We start from the raw sequence: 19,367 nt of genomic DNA, 5'->3' as shown, positions 1-19,367 counted from the left end.
CCGATCCGTTGCCATTCCTAGTCAAAGTTTTCTTTTTCACTGTTTGGTTACTATATTCACTATTTGTATTGTTTAATTTTTTTACCTATAGTAGTTCAAATTTAAACCAAGGGCGGATCTATAGTGGATTCAACCATTCTTTGAAAAAAAAAAGTAAAATTTAATATTAGTTTGAGTACCCAACTTGATAATTTGCTATCTTAATAGTTTGATTCATGGTCTTATAGATGACATTTTTTTGAGTTATTAGTTATCGATTGTCAAACCCAATAACGGTAATCGTTCATCTCCTTAACCCCATTTCATCTTGCTTTCCACAAAAAAAGCCTGAAAGGTTATAATTTGAAACGGATGTAGCTTTGAAATGTGACATAGCTTACCATTGTGAAAAAATTTGGTACAACTGTTTAACAAGTGGTACAATGATCCTCTCAAGAAAGAGAAAAATAAGAGGGTTTTTTGAATTTTATTTCTAAAAATAAAAATCGATTTGCACTTTTAAGTGGTAGAAATGAAGGGTGTTGTACCACATGACTTGTACATTAAGTGATTTTTTTTTTCCGTGATGGCTCTCAGATTGAATATTGAAGATTGAACCATTCACTTGGTGACTAATCTAGTAACCCGCCCCACAACCGCTACTTCGTAAGTCCAAGAGATTACGAGAAAATACAAGTTTATATACTCCACAATTTATAACGGATGTAGCTTTGAAATGTGACGTAGCTTACCATTGTGGTACAATTGTTGTACCAAGTGCTACAACGGTCTTCTCACATAGAGGAAAAATAAGGTCTTTTGGAATTTATATTTAAAAATTAAATTGTTTTGCACTTTCAAATGGTAGAAACTAGAAAGAGAGAGTGTTGTACCACATAACTTGCACCATAGTTGTAGACGATTTTTTTTTTTTCCCTAATTGGTCTTAGATTAAAGATTGAACCATTCCCCTGGTGACAAGTCCAGTAATCCGTCCCATGACCGCTACAGTATACTTCGTATTCCGTAAGTCTAGAGATTACAAGAAAATAATAGTCGTAATACAAGTTTATATATATACTCAAAGATTACACAATCCATTTTCTTTCTCTCTCTTCTCCAACCCAACCACCCAAAACGCTTTCTCTCTCATCAGCTATCAGCTCTGAGCAGCCTCTTCCATGGTGTTTTTCTGACACACCTTCATCTTCTCAGCAACTTCCATTTTTCAATTCAAACATGGTTGCTGCTTTGCTTGCTAACCCTAATTTGTCCACTCCTTTCCTCGGCCACAAACTGTAATTCTCTTATCCTTTACGAATTTCAGTTCTTTGCCTTAATATTATTACCGACGTTTTTTGTGTGATTTTTGTGCAGTTCTTTGCGCCAGAATACAAGGAATTTAGCGACGCATGGAGTAAATTTAAGGTTGCCTAAATGTGCTGTTGATACGCCTTATGGAGGTACTAATTATACATTGGACTTTAATTTTATTAATTTTTGGTGATTTTGTTGATTTTCTTTATTGTGGTGTGATTATTCATTTGAAGCGTAATTGAGTGTTAAAAGGAATTGTTGGTTACTTGTAGAATTGATAATGCTTCAAGGAAAAGAAAACTAAGGTGTTGTTTGGTTGATGTGGGAATTTAATTTCCATAGGAATTTATACTTCATGGGAAGTTAATTCCTTAATGAAATTCTTAGGAATTTCTTAAATGTGTTTGGTTGGCAATAAGGGAAATTGAAATTCCCATGAATTTTAGTTTACCTAGGGGGGCTGGGTATTTTACTTCCCATGTTTTGTAGGAAGTTGAAATTCCCATGAATTCCCACTTCCCCCATTTTTGCTTTTTTATGTCAACCAAACAACTATTCATTTTCTCAATTCCCATGAATTTTCAATTCCTCCATTTTACAATGTCAACCAAACAAGACCAAAAAGAGTTGGAGATTAGATTGTTGGCTGATATGCTTTGGCGAAATCTTGATTTTTTATTTTTTTTTATTTTTTTTTTTTGGGATTTGGGTGTGTCATGTGTGGTATTAGTTGGTTTGGTACTCCAAGTTTCGGGTTTTGAAATTAGTGATTTAAACCTAGTACCATGAGATGGGAGTTCATGGCTGTTTTTAGAACAAGCCGAAAGATGAAATAGAAGAGCTTGAATTTAGAAGAGTTCAGGTAGCCATTTTGTATTTTTATCTTAAGAAGAGTGAATTCATTATTTGATCTCAAATGATGCCATAAATTAGACATATATGTTACTCTAGTTTTGGTGAGTTGATGGTTGTGTCGTATGGAATTAGGCGTTTGTGGAAAGGGTGTGTTTCGTTGTGTACTTTGTATCACAGATTTTGTTGCTGTGACTGATAAAGTGATTTCTTTAATTTATAGGAAATACCCCAAAGTTTCCGAGGCTGAATGTCTGGGATCCTTACAAGCGCCTTGGGATAAGTCCATATGCTGCTGAGGATGAAATCTGGAGCTCTCGCAATTTTCTTACACAACAATATGCTGGAGATGAGAGAAGTGTGGAGTCTATAGAGGCTGCCTTTGAGAAGCTTCTTATGAGAAGCTTTTGGGAGAGAAAGAAAACGAAGATCAACTTGAAGACAAGGTTGAAGAAGAAAGTCGAGGAGTCTCCTCCTTGGGTGAAGAGTTTGCTCAATTTTGTTGAGCTTCCCGCAACTGTCATTATTCTTAGAAGATTGTTTTTGTTTGCATTCATGGCTGGATGGAGTATAATGAATTCTGCTGAAGGTGGACCAGCTTTTCAGGTATGTCATGCATCTGTTTTTATTATTTTTGTGACTTCTTTTTCTTTACTATACCCTGGGACCTTGTTTGAACTGGAATTTCATTGGTCTGGAAGAGTCAGATACTTTTATGGGACACCGATTATATAGATGTAGGAAATTTGTTGGTTCCGGGTGGGATTTCAATGAGAAGATTCTTTGGTGGAATGTCTATGCACAATCAAAATCTGTTCTAGTTGTAGGAATTAACCGGCTTATGAAATCGATCTAATCTCATCAATCTAATTTGATAATATTGTTATTTTGGGCTTTGAATCAAGCCTTCAAGCTATGTGGATGAGGCCTTTGTGAAAGCTCTGATGTTGGTTTAAGTATGTGATTGTCATGCTATTTAGTATAGATATACTTCTTTTAAGGAGGTGTGGCCCTTTTGTTCCCTTTTTTTTTTTTCCTAGTTTTGTTGGGGAGAGGGGTTGTTAATTGCATGCTTAGTTTTAAAAGGCGCAAGGCGCAAATGGTCCTTGCAGCCTAGGCGTGAAGCGCAAGGCAAAGGCGCGCGCCTTTTGTATGCAAGGCGCATGTATTTATATATTTATTTCAAATTATTTTTTACTTTGGTTGTACTTAATACTAATTAAAAATATTCATACTAAATTAAATAATGATATATGTAAAGCTAAGGTAGTCTGAATTTGTAAAAATGTCCATCATTCTTCAATTTATAACTTAAATCTAAGTTATTTTCCTTGAGGCGCAAAGGCGCGCCTTACCAAAGGCTCTTTGAGGCGCGCGCCTTCTGTAGGTGACTGAGCCTCACCTATCTAAAGCCCATTTCCCAGAGCCTGGGAGCGAGGCGCGCTTTATAAAACCAAGATTGAATGATAGGTGAAAAGGAAGATTGAAGAATATATAATGGCCTGAAGATTAGGAGTCCTTTAGACGTTAGGATGTACTTTGTAGTTTGTACAACTTAAAAGAGGAGTAGGTGCTAGCTTACTGAAATGTGTAGCCTCTTCGCAATAAATTTACATGATTATCTCATAGCAGACAACATTTTATCAGCTGATGTATTTCATCCATTGATTTTGCACAAGGATTAGAAAAAGGGATCTAAAACCAGAAGATGCTGAACCCTAGTTTTGATGTTTTGACCAGGAGTAAACAAGGATCAAGCCAAGTTAATGAACTTAAAATTGAAACAACAATTAGATTTAAGATCATCCATGCAACTTCCAAAAGTTAATCAAGAAAACTGTGCTCATTCAATTACATTAGTTCATACTCCCTATGCTTGAATTTAGTCTAATAATAACACACTCACCTGATTTACGCCCTTGTTGCCTTCAGCTCTTGTATCTCGAAGCGACACAATTAATAAATTTTGTGTAGCTCTTAATTCTTAACTTTTTTGCTACTTTGTTTAGTTCAGCAACTTAATTGATGACCTACATCTGCCTTTTCCGTCTGAACTCATTGAGCAATCAATGCTCTGTTTATATTGTCTATAATGATGTACACACTTAACCAATGATAATATGTGTCAATTACATTTATGCGGATAACATAGGCTCTCAAGAAACTTTTGACAGCTCGAACCTTTTCAGATATGTTTTTAGACTTGTAACCATAGCCCACTATCCCCTAGAAGTTTTGTAAGTTAAGGAATTTTGAAGTGAGGAAACAGTGCAATTTTAAATTAAAGGCATTGATAAAGGTATCAGGTAACTATAATGTGTAACAATGTAACCATTTGACAATTTTATCCTAAAATCTCTTTACTTTTCACTCTTAGCAATATCTATATATGATACGTTTTGGAAAAAAAAGGATGGAGGTTGAAGGCAATAAATTAATGTGCAATCCATTAATAAAGCTACCATATGTATCAGCACTTTGAGATGTTTTATCATGTCCCGGCATGATGGGTATGTAGACCCTCGGCTCTAAACCTGTGGAAATCTCTCCTAAAGTGGACTGTGATGCAATTAGTAAGACTCACAAGGTATAGTGATAGCTTTGTCAAAAGGGATAGTTGCAACTTGTAGAGGCATACAGTTTGTTGTCATAGATGGTTTACATGTGTAATTTCCGAATACGCCTCTGGTTGGAGTGAAACTTTCTCACCAATTTACTCTGTTACAGCCTTCTCAACTATAAGATGGACTTATTTAAAATGATCTTGAAATGGAAATTCATGCTTATGAATCATGCAATTCATGCCTTTTGTTTTCCATCTCAAACATTTTGCTATCCAATATCCCCAAAGATTTCACAGCTCACTTAGCTAAGAGGCCTTTGCTTTGCAATGTCATGGATAAAATAGGCTTGCCTTTAGTATTTTCCTCTCTATAATGTCATCCCTCCTATCATATTCAGTACTCCATCCATTTCTTCCCTAGAGGAATACAGGATTTGGATTGTTTACACACTATTTTATCAACTCTAGTTCCTGCTGGTGAAATTTTAGGGCCCTGTTATACCCTCTTATTAGCCACCAGTGACTCAAATAAATCTAAACCACTCTTCAAAATAACCTGTTTGGAGCTCTCTGTTCACTTGACCAATTCATGAATTCTATATAACATACCCTCATCCTTTTTTTTTCCTTCTTTTTTTTTTTTTTAGAAATAATCTAATAGTCATCAACATTTGGCATATATTCTAAGATATAAAGTCTTTTTAATAGCAGCAGTGTTGAACTTGATTATTGCTGAGTAGTTGAAGATATTTAGGGAGAGGGGCTGTTTCCCCAGACCCAGGGGAGGGGAGCAAGAGGAGCTGTATCCTGTGGGAGCATCTGTTGATCATTGCACTTTTTTGGGCTGTTTGATATTTTACAATATGTAAATTTGAACTGTGAATGTCTTTATTTAGTTGTAGAAGGATTTCTCTTCAAACCTGGTGGAAGTTTAAATTATTTTACCGTTTCACTACAGATCATTATGCATCACAGATACAGTGAGATTAATCTTGATCAATAGATCGATTTTAGTGGTCTGGGATCTCAGAATGTCAATAAAAAGTTGTCTTTTATCGACCTGTGTTAACCCCTGACTGAATAGCAAGGCTGTAGTTTTTTTTTTTCTTTTTTTTTTTTTTGGTAGGAAATAGCAAGGCTGTATAGGTCACAGGTTTTTGTGTAATCAATAAGTGGTGAGAGATCAAGACCATCTCTACTATCCCTAGATAGTTTAGCATAATTTCTAAAAATCTAAAACTACGAAGAATGAAGTATTGTTTATGTCTAAACAATTAAAACTTGATGATGCAGGTGGCTATCTCTCTCGGAGCTTGCATATACTTCCTAAATGACAAGACAAAGAGCTTAGGGAGGTCTGCTATTATTGGGTAAGTTGATCAAATTTGCAATTGCTCATGCTAGTATGAAGCCAATTTATGTACATTTTCAGCCTCTTTATTTTGGTGACCCACTATTCTTTTTTCTGACAGATTTGGATCCCTTGTGGCTGGTTGGATTTGTGGTTCTTGTGTGGGTCCGATGGTACCAGCAGCTATATTACCACCTACTTGGTCTCTAGAACTCCTTACTTCTTTACCAGTGTTTCTTTCTTTGTTCCTTGGTTGTACCTTTCTTAAGTAAAACATATTAGTAAGTTCCTCAAATTTTCATGAGAGCTGATGTAAGTCATGTTTCATAAATAGGTGTTATTCATTTGTTTGACAAGTTTCAGGTCTATCAATCTAGAATTTGTAGTCCTATTTTGTCTCGCATCTTTAAACTTTTCATATCAGTGCATTCAAGCTTTGATTTCTTATGATGAGCATGGTGTAGGGATAATGAGGTGGGGTGGCTGGGTGGGTGCAAAGGATAGTTCCGTCATATCTAAAACCCCATCTAACTGTTTTATATTCAATTGCTTCTTATCTCCTGTAAAACTGCAATAAGTACAATTGTGAATTATCATTTATCAGTGTGCGTGATATAACTGGACACTTAAACATGTAACTCTGAACTTTTCCTGATTTCTCATTATAAAGAATATTATGGTAAGGTGTGCGGTTTTTTTATCTTATTTTATTTTATTTTATATTTTATATTTTTTTTTGTTTTGGGTAAAAGAAAGGTGTGCAGATATTAACTAATTTAAGTATGCCATTTTTTCAAATTTGAATTCATACTTGCAAAACTGAAATGTATGCATGATACATCCGAGTATCTGACAGTTGGTCTCTGGTAATCTTTGAATTTGGGGATGAAGGTAATTAAAACACTTAAGCCACTACATAAGAATACAGGCTAATTGTAGTTACCAGGATCTTACTAAAAATAAGTACAAATTAATAGACCAAATGAGATATTCCAACGCTCAAATCTGGAAAACAAATTGCTATAGGAAGATAACTCTCTTCCTATGGCAGCTTGCTTGGGATAGGTTACCTGTAAACGAAAACCTGCACAAAAGAATGCACAGCATTAGACCTGGCTGCCCCTTTTGTCAAGTTCAGATTGAAAACAGGGAACACCTGTTCATCACTTGCCCTAGAGCCTCTGAATTTTGGAAAGACTCGAACCTCCCTGTGCTTCAAGCAAACTTGTCAGATTTCAACTCCTGGCTCTCTCTAAATCTCTCAAATACCACCCCTTCCACTCACCAAATCCCACACAAAATCATTTTCACCTTTGCAATTTGGTTTCTCTGGAAAAGAAGAAACAATTGGTTGTTTTAAAAAGTTTAACACCCCCTCCCTCTCAGCAAAAAACCAAAGTATTTGGGCTGCAACTGAATGGTTTTTCACAACTAGAAAACCTACAGCTGCCTGAAGCCCAAGCCAATCAGCCCTAACACAACCTGGAACCCACCCCCAGCTAATACCGTCAAAATGAACACTGATGCTTCTTTCTTAGGCCACACCCAAGAGATAGGATGTGCTTGTGTTTGCAGAGATCACACAGGGAACTGGATATGTGGGTTGGCAACAAAACTGTACGGTTGCTCATCAACAGAAGGGGAGCTGCAAGCCATCAAAATGGCATTACATGCAAGCGCCAACAATCACTGGGAACGATGCATCATTTCCACAGACTGCAGTGTTGCTGTGGAGCTGATCAATGCTACAGAATGCCAGGAAAATAGTCGATTAACCTCTATTCTGAAATGTTGCAGGCAACTCCTGGACCAACAGTTAGGTACAAGCCTTATGTATGAGCAAAGAAATGGGAATAGGGCTGCAGATGCATTGGCAAAGGAAGCCAGGAAAGGAAATGGCTTTTTGTATAAATTGATTGTAATGAATTCCCCACCCCCGGTCTGTAGCAATCTTATTTTGGAAGAGAAAACGGAAACTCGATCTTTTGGTTGTAATGTTGGCATGGATGGCCAAATACCATCAGGCAAAACACTGGATACTCTGATATAACCTATTTGAACCCTTAATTTAATCGTTCCCTTCATACCAAAAAAAAAAAAAAAAAATTGCTAAAGACTCCAAAGCCACATCAATAAGAGTTTGATAGCCCTTCAGAGATACTGTCATCCTCGTCACTGTTGTCATACTCATCATGTTTGCTCTCATCATCGTCTTTATCAACAATTCAACATCATCAGAATTCAAGAAAGAGTAATATACAGACCTAATTCATGTTCCGACCCTTCAAATTTTCGCACCTCATTTGGTTAGTTAAATCTAATCGTGAAAAACAATTAACATTATTTAACATAAAATGTTTATGTAAATCTAACATCAAATGGGTTAAAAAGTGTAGAGCACAACTGCACAACCTTGTAGGGCAATTAGCTTTTGCCTAAAAAGAGCTATAGAATAATTCATCCAGTCACCAATTATAAACGAAATTAGACTTATCTTACAAATTTACAATTACAGCGATGTAAAGAGCCAAAGAACGAAGCTAAATTTTAATCAGTTAAAAACGGATACAAACAGTGTCAAGCCTTGTAGATATTGTATAGCAAAATTTCCTATTTTCTATCAAAGATGGACATGTTTCTCCATAATCTTAACCTATGCACATTAATCTTAGTTTCTCAAAGATCCCATCAAGGCAAGCACCATGATCGCATCGTTCCAATCAGCCCAATTTGACTTGTAAAGAGTGCTGGTGTAGTGGTGTTGAAGACCAACTTCAGTATGTTGCCGGTCACGAATTCGTAGAAGCCAAAATGGTCAGATTACATCACAGTAGTTGATCAATCTTAAAGCCAGGACTTCCAAGCCTTGTTCATCTTACTTGAAAGATACCTAGTAGCTCTGACAGCACCTACTGTCAAAACACCAGCAACAGCCTGCCGGACGCTGGAAACCATGACTTTGCGTCTTATAATCTTTTCCAGGCAATTTGCTGCCTCGGCTCTGGATTTTATTACAGCTTCAAAAGCATCTTGACCTGTGGATATACGAAAAATAAGAGTAGACAATTAAGGAAATAAGCAGAAGAGTAAAAGATAAAAATACACAAAAAAAAAAAAAAAAAAAAAAAAGAAGCTTCTTCGCTTGGTTCAGGCGAAGGTGAAGCTTTGTCTTTGCCTGGCCCAAGCAAAACCAAAAATGTACAGGCCAGTATTTTACAGGGGAAGAACAGGGGTCAGTGTTGGATTAAGGGTAATTTAGTAAATTACTTTCTGCACTTGTTTTCTACTACAATTCTTAGTAATGAATATTTAATCCTACAGAAAACCAAGCAGCATAAAAGCTTTCTAATTGGATGAATATATTGCATTGACATCAAATAAGCCTTGGCTATATACAACCTACCAAGAGAAAGCAAATATATGGAAAGTGAAAAAGAAAGGCTCTGTAGCAAATATATGTTAATTTTAGGAACCAACAAACAATTAATCATTGGCTTCTTACCAGAATTTAACTTTTGCTGGTCCCCAAGATTTATGCTCATATGGTTTCTCACTGCTTTAGGAAGACGAGAGACAAGGGACTGAACTGCAGGTAAACCACAATCCTGAGATTCAGAACAGCCAATTAGAAACAAAACTATTTAGTATACTTGGCTATCACAAAGAAAGCAGGGTGTCCACATGCTTTCTTCCTCTTAAAGTCATTGCTAGTATGGGATACAAAGCATCAAACAATAACAACAACAGCAGCAGCAGCAACAGAGTACAGAGTACTTTTAAAAAAAATAATAATAAAATAAAATAATTAATAAAAAGATCTGATACCACCACAGTAGTGCTAAAACACTGTCCTAGACCAGAAAAGAATTTATTAAAGAGTAGCAAAAGATAATGTATCAAAAGGGAAAGGCAGCAAATCAGAATGTTTAAGTGATTCCCTTGACACCAGGTGGTTTCCCAAACGGCTGATGGACAGTCAATGTCATGCAGAAAAATCGCAGCCTTATTCAAAAGAAGCAACCATGATTTCAACAATGTCAACCCAAATTAGAAGCTCTGAGTGAAAGCAAAGGCAGGGCCATCTCATGGACTAAGAAGCTTGATAACAATGATGAGGCTTGATACAGGATTAATACTTTTAGCTAAAAGCAATTGTTGTCTTTTCCCTAATACAGGATTAATACTATTAGGTGAAAGCAATTGTTATCTATAACTGTTCTCTGCTTATCTACTATCCATCACCTACTCTAATTTGTGATTTGATCATGCCAACATTTGGCTACTGTTGGGGACAGAGCAACAGATAAACACAATATCATGAAGAATAATGAAATACGGAACAACTAAAACAACACACAAGATTTTTACGTGGAAACCCCTCTTCAACAATAAGGGGAAAAACCACGGCCCCGATCTCTAGGGACAAAAATAACTTCACTAACAATAATATTGGGAGTACAATGACCACTACTGCAATTACAATATTAGATAACAATGTATTTTAGGATAGTCCACGCTAAGACGCTAAGTACCCCTAACATTGGTACTTATACTAATCCTAAAATACCCCTCATCACACTAATATTGTAGTTATAACGGCGGTATCAATGTATAAAAAAGCTCAAGGCGCGCTAAAGCGATAAGGGTTATGCAGCGCCTAGGTGCGCCTCTTTGAAGTAAGGCGCACTGTATAAATAGTTAAAAAAATTGGCAGAAAATTGCTTCAAAAGCGCCTCTTGTGCGCCTAAAACGCCTCACCTGGGCCAAAAAAAGCGCTTACCCCCTATCGCCTTGCACCTCAGCGCCTTAGGAGCGCTTTTTCAAACATTGGGCGGTATAAGGCGATTGCGCTACGAAGATAGCTGGAAGGCCGATAACAATATTTGTCATCCGAAGGGCAAAGTGATTCGAGGCCACAAAGCGAGACCGAGTGGAAAGGGTCTAATTTTATGATGTTGTAGATGTGTATGGTGATCTGGGTTGAGGGAGGAATTTGTTAGGTTATCCTCCCCAAATCACAATTAAGTAAGTAAGCAATATTATTATTATAGTAATAATATTAATGTGGTAAGAAAGAAAAAGAAAATGAAAAAAAAAAAAAACAGTGAATGCATTTGGACGGTTAGGACTTGAAAGTCTAATTGTGGTTGTGGCAGAAGGTTTTTAATGAAACCTTGACTTTGTGTACCACTTACACTTTCAAGGACCTGTAGTGGTATCAGTTCCTCCCTCACTACTACAGATATTGTGCTCTCATTCTGCTTGAGTCACTTTTGCTCTCATTTGCTAGCTACTACATCTTGCTAACCTCCTTACATGGTTGTGTGCCTTCTCACACACACACACACCCACTTACACTTCTTGCTAGCACACTACATTTTGCTAGCCTCTTCTGTACTCATGGTGGTGCCGTCTCTCTCTCACACACACAACTTCATGACAATATGCTATAATACTACTATATAGCAAATACCAAACAAGCTTTCTCTTCAAGCCTTAAGCTTCCATCTACTTGCCAAATAAATGCAAGTACACAAAGTCAAGGTTTCACTAAAAACCCTCTGCCACAACCACAATTGGACTTTCAAATCCTAACCGTCCAAATGCATTCACTCTTTTTTTTTTTCATTTTCTTAATCTTTCTTACCACATTAATATTATCACTATAATAATAATAATAATATTACTTACTTAATTGAGATTTGGGGAGGATAACCCAACAAATTCCTCCCTCGACCCAAATCACCATACGCATCTACGTCACAAAATTAGACCCTTTCCACTCGGTCTCGTTTTGTTGCCACGAACAATTTTTCTCTTCGGATGACAAATATTGTTATCGGCTTCTAGCTGCCTCCGCAGCGCAATCGTCTTATACCGCCGCTATCACTCACGGGGCTTGCCTCCTAACCATCCACATTATAAGGAGAATTTTTAACATAAGACAACAACATAGCCTGTATCTCTCACCTCACATCACCGCTAGCTATCACCCGAAACACGCTACCTAAGTAACCTAACCAACACAACATAAGATAGACTTTTGATACAAGGCTACAACTCCGTAGCTTAGATCTCATCTTCTTGTACCGCTGCGGCCCCACGTAACAGCGGAACACGCCACTTGATTATCACAATATTAAGTGAACTTTCGACACAAGGCTACAACTCCATAGCATAGATCTACCAACTTGTATCGCCACTATAGCTATCAACCGCGAGACTCACCATCATCATATTTTCTCATATTCTTCCTCTACGAGCTACTCTTTCTCCTACGACAAATCCTCTAACCTCGGCTCTGATACCAATTACCAGTTGTTGGGCTGGTCACCCCACCTTGTCGGGTCGCACGCACACTCCACTCCACATTAGTATGATATTGTCCGCTATGGGTCTAGTCCGCACTGATTTGTTTTTGGCCACCTTTCCAAAATGCCTCATATTAATGAGAGTGTGCACTCACTTGTAAGGAGCTCTTCACCTCCTTACTCCTTCCATGTGGGACTTGGGATGAACAACCCCAACCGCTACTTTCTCAAGCAATAAGAAATCATTGATAAGTAGAATAAGAATGCTACTAACCACTGGCATGAAGCCCAAAATCTTTAACAGAGTAGCATCAGTTATCATTAGCCTTGCAAGTTAATCTCTTTCACAAAAGTATGACTGCATAAAAGCAACCCATTTCATATCTTAGAACAACTGACACCTAGACTTGAAGGCTTGTTCTTAAGCAAGTTTCTAAAATAAAACAAAATCTGGTACAAATTTGAACATATGCCCTATAAATATTTTCTCAGGAATTGCCATTTCTCAATATGAAGGCTTGTTTTTAAGCAGGTTTCTAAACTAAAACAAAATTTGATACAAATTCAAACATATGCCCTATTAATATTTTCTCCCAAAATATATCAACACTGCTACCAAGATTAGTACATGTAAAACCTTGGAGACTAACCTGGGTAGAACTGTCATCAGTTGGGTCAGTTTTGAGTTGGGTAAGTTCAGGTTTCAATGAGTTTATTTTTTGTAGGATGATTTTTTATGTTCAAGACCCTACATTTCCAAACGGATTTTAATCAGGTTTTAGGGTCAAGTCAATTTTTGTTAGGTCTAAACCTGGGATTGTAAAAGGAAACCCTTCATACTCGACAGCACTTTCACCTAGTGGCCATTGTAGTATCCTATTTTAACATGCATAATGAGATACCCATGCAGTGAACACATTAATTTGTCCATAACCTCCCTCCATCCTGAAATGTTTCCCTACTCGTAATCTATGATCTGACTTATGTTAAAACATCGAGGAATGAAGAGAGTATATCCTTGCATGACAACTAAAATTCTCAGAAAGGTGCAAATCCTTAAAACATGAGCATAAAAAATGCAGTAACATTCCCTTTAGTTGAGCAGGTTAAGCTATAAGTGCATTGAATTCAAAAACAATTGTGACTAATAAAATAACATAAATCCAATCTTACACATATCAATTTGTATATAAGCAACTATAGTTGATGCTTGCTAGACCTAATTTTTGTTATTACTGCTATTACCAATACATCAATAGCCTTGATAGAAAAAGACAAAATTTCCCATAGACAGAATAGAAATGGCAGGCAAATTGAAAGAGAAGAATAAGCGTCATCTAGAAAACCTAAAATTTAGTGTACTCTTTATTTTCATTTAGGTATTCTAAAATTTTTTTGGAAAGGTGCTTCTCCTCATTGTCAGTTACAGATTAAAAATAAGTTGACTGACAAATTAATCACACTAATTGCACAATGAAGCAGCCAGAAGGCTTATACAGTCTTCATTGAGGGTTTCAATCATCAGTCCATCAGAAAAATCATTTTTCTGGAGCACTAAAAGAAGAAAATCACTGCAGAATGTTGATCTTCAGGTTAACTTTATTGCTGCAATCACATTGATAACTAGACTCCCATAGTGAAATGTGAGAACCACTGTACAAAAAATAGTAATTTTATTTGAAAAATAGCAATTGGAGAGCCTCCACTGCGTACTCAGTAGCTTGTCAATAATCTGGTACCATAGACAAGTTCTGCACCAACAATTAAATTAAAGCCTTATTACCAAAAATCTATTTCTTGTGGTCATCCACGAAGATCCTCTTCTTTCATTCACTTTACCTAGTGCTACATGCTATTGCAAACCCACTTTCTTTAAGTTGTTCTCAAATCCCTCTATCCAAGACATGTTTGACCTCACTTGGACTTCTTTTGATATCTCCAAACCTTCCACCTTCCTTACTGGTGCATGCTCTGTGGTCGATGCCTTACATGCCCAAACCAACATAGATGATTTTCCTTTTATCTTATCCTCAATATACGTATATCCAACTTTCCTCTATATATCTACATTTCTAATAACATCCTCAATGCTCTTTACTATGACACAACTACACCAAGAACTAAAAAATTGTTTCCATAAGGCCAAAGGCCACACCAATCTCTTGCCATTGCCTCCCCTCTCCCCACTCTCTGTATCATTAATCATTTTGTCAAGTTCAGCATTCTGTTTCCATAGACTTGACCAAAAGAATTTTCCATATGTTGACCAGAAATCTATACATGTTCATTAAGGTAGCAGCGCACTAATATAATAATACCAATATTCACATGTTTTCCAAATTACAGATATAAAAGGAAGATTATTTTAGTTGAAAATTTTGACAGGCTTACTGTACCTGAGTGATATTTTTCTGGTGAGCACCAGATGATGAAAACCTTAACAAGTCTTTGGTAGCAAATTCTTCCAAAACTGGCTTATAAATTCCCCTGAACAAATCAAACTGTCCTTGCACAATCTTTCTCACCTGCAGCAAATGGAGAGATGAAAACACAATGTGGATGAGGAAATAAAAATAATTGTTCTGAACTAATAAAAGAGGCACTGGTTATAACATGGTACTAGGAGGCACACACTATCGAGAAGTAAAGGCTAATGACAAGGTAAGTATTAACAAAAAGTACTTTGAGGTAAATATGATTGTAAAAGCAAAGAGTTCAACAGAAAATCCATGCTGTTTGCACAGGAGCTTTTGCCAACTAATTACACAGAAACATGGTACCCCACAGATAAACTGTTTTTAGCAAACAACTGTTGAAGTTAATCACATTGGAACTATACCAACAATGTCGTTAAACAGTATAGTAAATTCCATTAAAATGTAAGCGAAAAGATATTTTCCAAAATTAGAGGTACACAAGGTAATTTTCACTTTAACAAATCTTCAAGAAAGCTCAAATAATTTAGTCTTCCAATAAATACGTAAAGAGTTTATAAATTAAAAATTTTAATACAGAATATAAGGATAAATATAGAACCAGAATTGCTACCAAAGTAACAAAACAAGATTAAACATACAGAAGTAAATTTATTCTATGAAAATGAGTAACAAAGATAAACCACTAAAACCAGATCAGAAAGAATTATTTTTAGATGATATCCACCTTTGCTACCAGCTTTAACAGGCATCAAGATCAAATATACTGGAGATTTGGATCACCCAATTAACTGAAACCTTGGAATAAAATTGATGCATAGAGTTATGTTCATGAAAAGAGCAAAGCATTGGGCATACCTTATGCCTGTCCTCTGCAAAAAGCATGCGCAAATCACCGTTGTAAGAAAGACTGCAAATTTTTGCATAAAGGTCCTCCTGCATCAATTCAAAATAAGAATATATTCATACACAAGTACTGGGAAGCAGAACCAGATTCCACAATATCATACCTGAGTGAACTTGGAAGGTAAAAGAAGTAAAGCAGCTGAGGTTGCAGCTCTTAAATTAAAAGAGTTTAGATTCTCAACATCCAAGCTATCTACAAGAACATGGACCTGTAAATGAAGAACACTTTTCCATTTCAATTTTATTATGAGGAAAGTACACGCAACTTATGAAAACTGTACATTTTACTTATAAACATACAGGCTTTTGTAGACGACCACTCAAGTAAAATGTTTCCCAGTTCAGTATGTCTTCAACCAAGTCATGCATTCTGAGTACACCATACTTAAATGTCTGCCATTGTTAAAATAAGACAAATGTATGAGTCACTAAGAAACCTGTGCTATATGGAAACACCATTTCTCATGTTCACTTGTTATAAAGCTAACACTCCAAAATTAACTTAGCCATGTTACAAAACTGACCAGTAAGTCCAATACCTTGTTATTCCAAGAAACAAAAGGGTTGAAATGCACCCCTACACCAATTTTGTCTGCAACCCCAGTAACCTGATGAAGCAATATTTAGCAATTGTAGTCCACCGTAGAAAGCGAATTTTGTGATAGATGGACAAAGTTAAAGGAAGCACCAGTTTCACACCACCAAGGTTCGCCATCCATGAGGCATAATGATTCCTATTCATCTTCAAGTTCTTCATCCCAAAAGATGGTAATGTTCATAATTTGGCACTCAAGCACAATCATTTACCAGATAATCTACTGAGAAAAGCATGCATTAAGCCTACCTGCAAGTGCCATTCAACAGGATCTCGGACACCAAGAATGTAATCAATCATCCGAGACTATTAGATTAGGCATTAAGACAAGAGGATAAATAAAAGTTAGTCATCCTACAATAGCAATGAAACATAACTTTACTTGCAGATATCATTATAATTCAGATAGCATATAAGCGAACCTGATCATGATTGTTTGGATGAAGAGTTGAGCCATAAACACAACAAAACTCCACTGGAGGGAGTATAGTGAGTAAACCACTAAGTTCCTCCCTTTTCTTCTCATCCATTGGTTACCTGAAAATACGTATCACTTGTGATATAACAAGTTGCTAATATCAACATAAACACGGAAACACGTAATGTCATACTTCACAATCACAAAGAAGGTCACGAATACTGTGCACCAAAGAATTTAACTGGGAAAGAATTTCTGAACTGTAAAGCCTAAACTAAAAACAACGGCTCTTAAGCTTTGGAGTAAGGCGGTGAAGGAAGTATAGAAAGCCTCCTCATAGTCACGACATAACAATTTTAATGGTAACCTAAGCCATACTATAAAGCTTAAAGTAACAACGATCAACAAGTGATTTTGTCATCAACTTTGAAAAGTAGTAGATAAAATTGAGGCTTCGTACGCCTTTGCATTCAAACCATTTTTTTTTTAAAAAAAAAAAAAAAAAAAAACATTGAAATACCATATTGCAAATACTTTCATCTTGTTACCCATTTGTCCTGCAAGCTGTTTCAATCACAATTTCTTTTATAACGCCGAATCAATCATGATTGCAAAATGTTCATTTTCACCTCGAATTTGGGTATTGAAAATTAAAATGACTAGGTAAATTAAACCCACTAAACATATGAGTATATTCTAATTTTCATAGTTGACAAAAAAAGTTAATTTCATCCTCAAACATGATTTGAATCATTTCATGCAAAACCCCTAAAGATTAACCATAGATAACAACACCTAAATTAGTTGGTAAAATCAGTCCACAACACCTGAATTAAGTAACTAAAGACAGCAGCAATTGTAATGAGAGAAGTATAAACATGCCTTTAATTAGCAATTGAACTGAAACAAATTCAATAGAAAATGAAAATACAACTTACATTCAAAATTACAAGTGAAGAGCAATGCAAATTTCGAAATGAGCTAACCTCAAAATTTACACTCTAATTAGCAATGGGTTTGAATTTGGTTGTTAATTTCAGTTTAATGACTCCGGATTGAACAGTAATCAATTGAAGAGAGAAGTGTGACAAAGAAAACAATGGTGCAGTGCTGATATGAGGTGCGCAGTCGGAAGACAGGAGACGTCGATGGTGACGGCGGCGGTGATGAGTGTGGGGTTGTTTTTTTGGAATTTATCGGAGATTCGGAGGTGTTAAACACTTTAGACTTCAACCGTTTGACACGAGAAAAAACACTTTTTTTTTTAAAAAAAAAAAAATAAAAAACAACGGTATACGGTGCATTCAGGTGCACCATGCATCCGGGTGTATATAACAGTCTTTTTTTTTTTTTTTGGTGCCAAACGAGGCCACGAGGGGAAGGACCCAAGGACAATCAATCTTTTCAAGTGTTCTATTTTAAATTGACACATTGTCAAAGTGAAGTTTTGACCAATACTATGTAATATTTTTAATAATTAACAATGCTATAATTAAATTTGGTAATTGTACATTGAAACTTATCAGATAATTCTAATAACAAGTATTAATATGACTATGTTTGATCTTATATATGGAGTACTTCGCATAAAATTTTAACATTAGTCAAATTAATGTTAGTGAAAAAATCAAATTGGATTACTTAAATAAAATAGAGGAAGTACTAACTTTCCATATATGAATTAATGGTTGCTTATTTTGTTTACTCATAAAATTTATATGGAAATGAGCAAATTAATATTGCTACTAGTTCCTTACCGAGCATGCTCGAATGTGTTTGGACAAAACCATATCTTGGAAGGTAAAAGAATATTGCTACTAGTAGAAATTTAACAATAGACTAGAATAGCAGTAATAGCACAAACTATGACCTAAATTAAATAAATAAAACTAACTTAATTAACAATCTAAGACACAAACTGATTAATTAACACAATAATCCAACATTCCAACCTATAAAATATAAGAAAAGAAAATACTATTCTAAGAACTTAATTAAGCTAATAAACTATGCTAGAAAACACAACATGAACAAACGTGATATCAAACTAAGGGTGCTTGTTGGAAGAACGATTATAACTATTACGGATTGCGCAGCAACCAACCATATAAATCACAAAGAGAATGATAAAGATTGTGATATTGAAGATCAAGAAATGGCGCCACTCCTCCCTAAGATTGGCTAGTACACCTGCCTTGCAAGACTTGCAATCGTAGCACAACTTGTCCTTGTCGTTGCTCCATGAATTGCAGTCGGAATCCGATGAGGTCGGGCCTGTCTTCGGAACCTCCCAGTAGGTTGCGTTCTTAGGGGTAAACCCACATGATGTTGGTGGCTTGCAACAACTTGACTGACAAAACAAGTTCAAAATGTATCACAATTACGAATATATAGTTGTAACTAAAAAAATGAAACAATGTGACGCATGCAACATACATATATATTTTTCTTTTTTTTTTACAATTCAATGTTAAGAACGTGGGTTGCCCATGTTACTCACTTCACACATGTTTGTAACTGCATTATATTGCGTTCTTGGCATGAATTAGAAAATCAATTAAATGAACTTGATAGTCCACATTCACGTCACTAAAAAAAGGTGATCCTAGATGAGCGTAACTAATCTAATTACGCATTGTA

At 36.0% G+C, this 19,367-nt stretch overlaps 3 protein-coding genes across 5 annotated transcripts; 2 read left to right on the top strand and 1 right to left on the bottom strand.

The window, feature by feature from the left end:
- Positions 1 to 1,078: 1,078 nt before the first annotated feature.
- On the top strand, positions 1,079 to 6,418 carry LOC145568550 (protein CHAPERONE-LIKE PROTEIN OF POR1, chloroplastic-like). Its single transcript, XM_081627976.1, has 5 exons — positions 1,079 to 1,277; positions 1,357 to 1,442; positions 2,372 to 2,754; positions 6,005 to 6,081; positions 6,184 to 6,418. Exons 1-5 carry the CDS (start codon positions 1,219 to 1,221, stop codon positions 6,332 to 6,334), a joined length of 756 nt encoding a protein of 251 aa, XP_081484102.1. The 5' UTR covers positions 1,079 to 1,218; the 3' UTR covers positions 6,335 to 6,418.
- Positions 6,419 to 7,575: 1,157 nt separating this feature from the next.
- On the top strand, positions 7,576 to 8,112 carry LOC145566268 (uncharacterized). The gene has a single exon (XM_081625738.1). The coding sequence runs from the start codon at positions 7,576 to 7,578 to the stop codon at positions 8,110 to 8,112; it is 537 nt and encodes a 178-aa protein (XP_081481864.1).
- Positions 8,113 to 8,537: 425 nt separating this feature from the next.
- Positions 8,538 to 17,955, bottom strand: LOC145568549 (uncharacterized). Of its 3 annotated transcripts, none has more exons than XM_081627973.1 (11): positions 17,666 to 17,955; positions 16,732 to 16,846; positions 16,559 to 16,615; positions 16,403 to 16,465; positions 16,254 to 16,322; positions 16,015 to 16,107; positions 15,819 to 15,923; positions 15,667 to 15,744; positions 14,770 to 14,898; positions 9,565 to 9,667; positions 8,538 to 9,097 (listed from the first exon to the last, which is right to left on the bottom strand). In XM_081627973.1, the coding sequence occupies exons 2-11, from the start codon at positions 16,837 to 16,839 to the stop codon at positions 8,907 to 8,909; spliced, it is 996 nt and encodes a 331-aa protein (XP_081484099.1). In that variant the 5' UTR covers positions 16,840 to 16,846; positions 17,666 to 17,955; the 3' UTR covers positions 8,538 to 8,906. The 3 variants fall into 3 exon arrangements, with proteins under 3 accessions (XP_081484099.1, XP_081484100.1, XP_081484101.1); XM_081627974.1 differs by having other exon boundaries at positions 17,714 to 17,955; XM_081627975.1 differs by lacking the exon at positions 17,666 to 17,955 and having other exon boundaries at positions 16,414 to 16,465; positions 16,732 to 16,812.
- Between the last annotated feature and the right edge of the window lie 1,412 nt (positions 17,956 to 19,367).

The sequence above is a fragment of the Chenopodium album genome, chromosome 11, assembly GCF_948465745.1.
Source record: "Chenopodium album chromosome 11, dcCheAlbu1.1, whole genome shotgun sequence".
Lineage (NCBI taxonomy): Eukaryota > Viridiplantae > Streptophyta > Magnoliopsida > Caryophyllales > Amaranthaceae > Chenopodium > Chenopodium album.
Note: the sequence above shows the minus strand (reverse complement) of the source record. Positions and strands in the feature narration are given on the sequence as shown.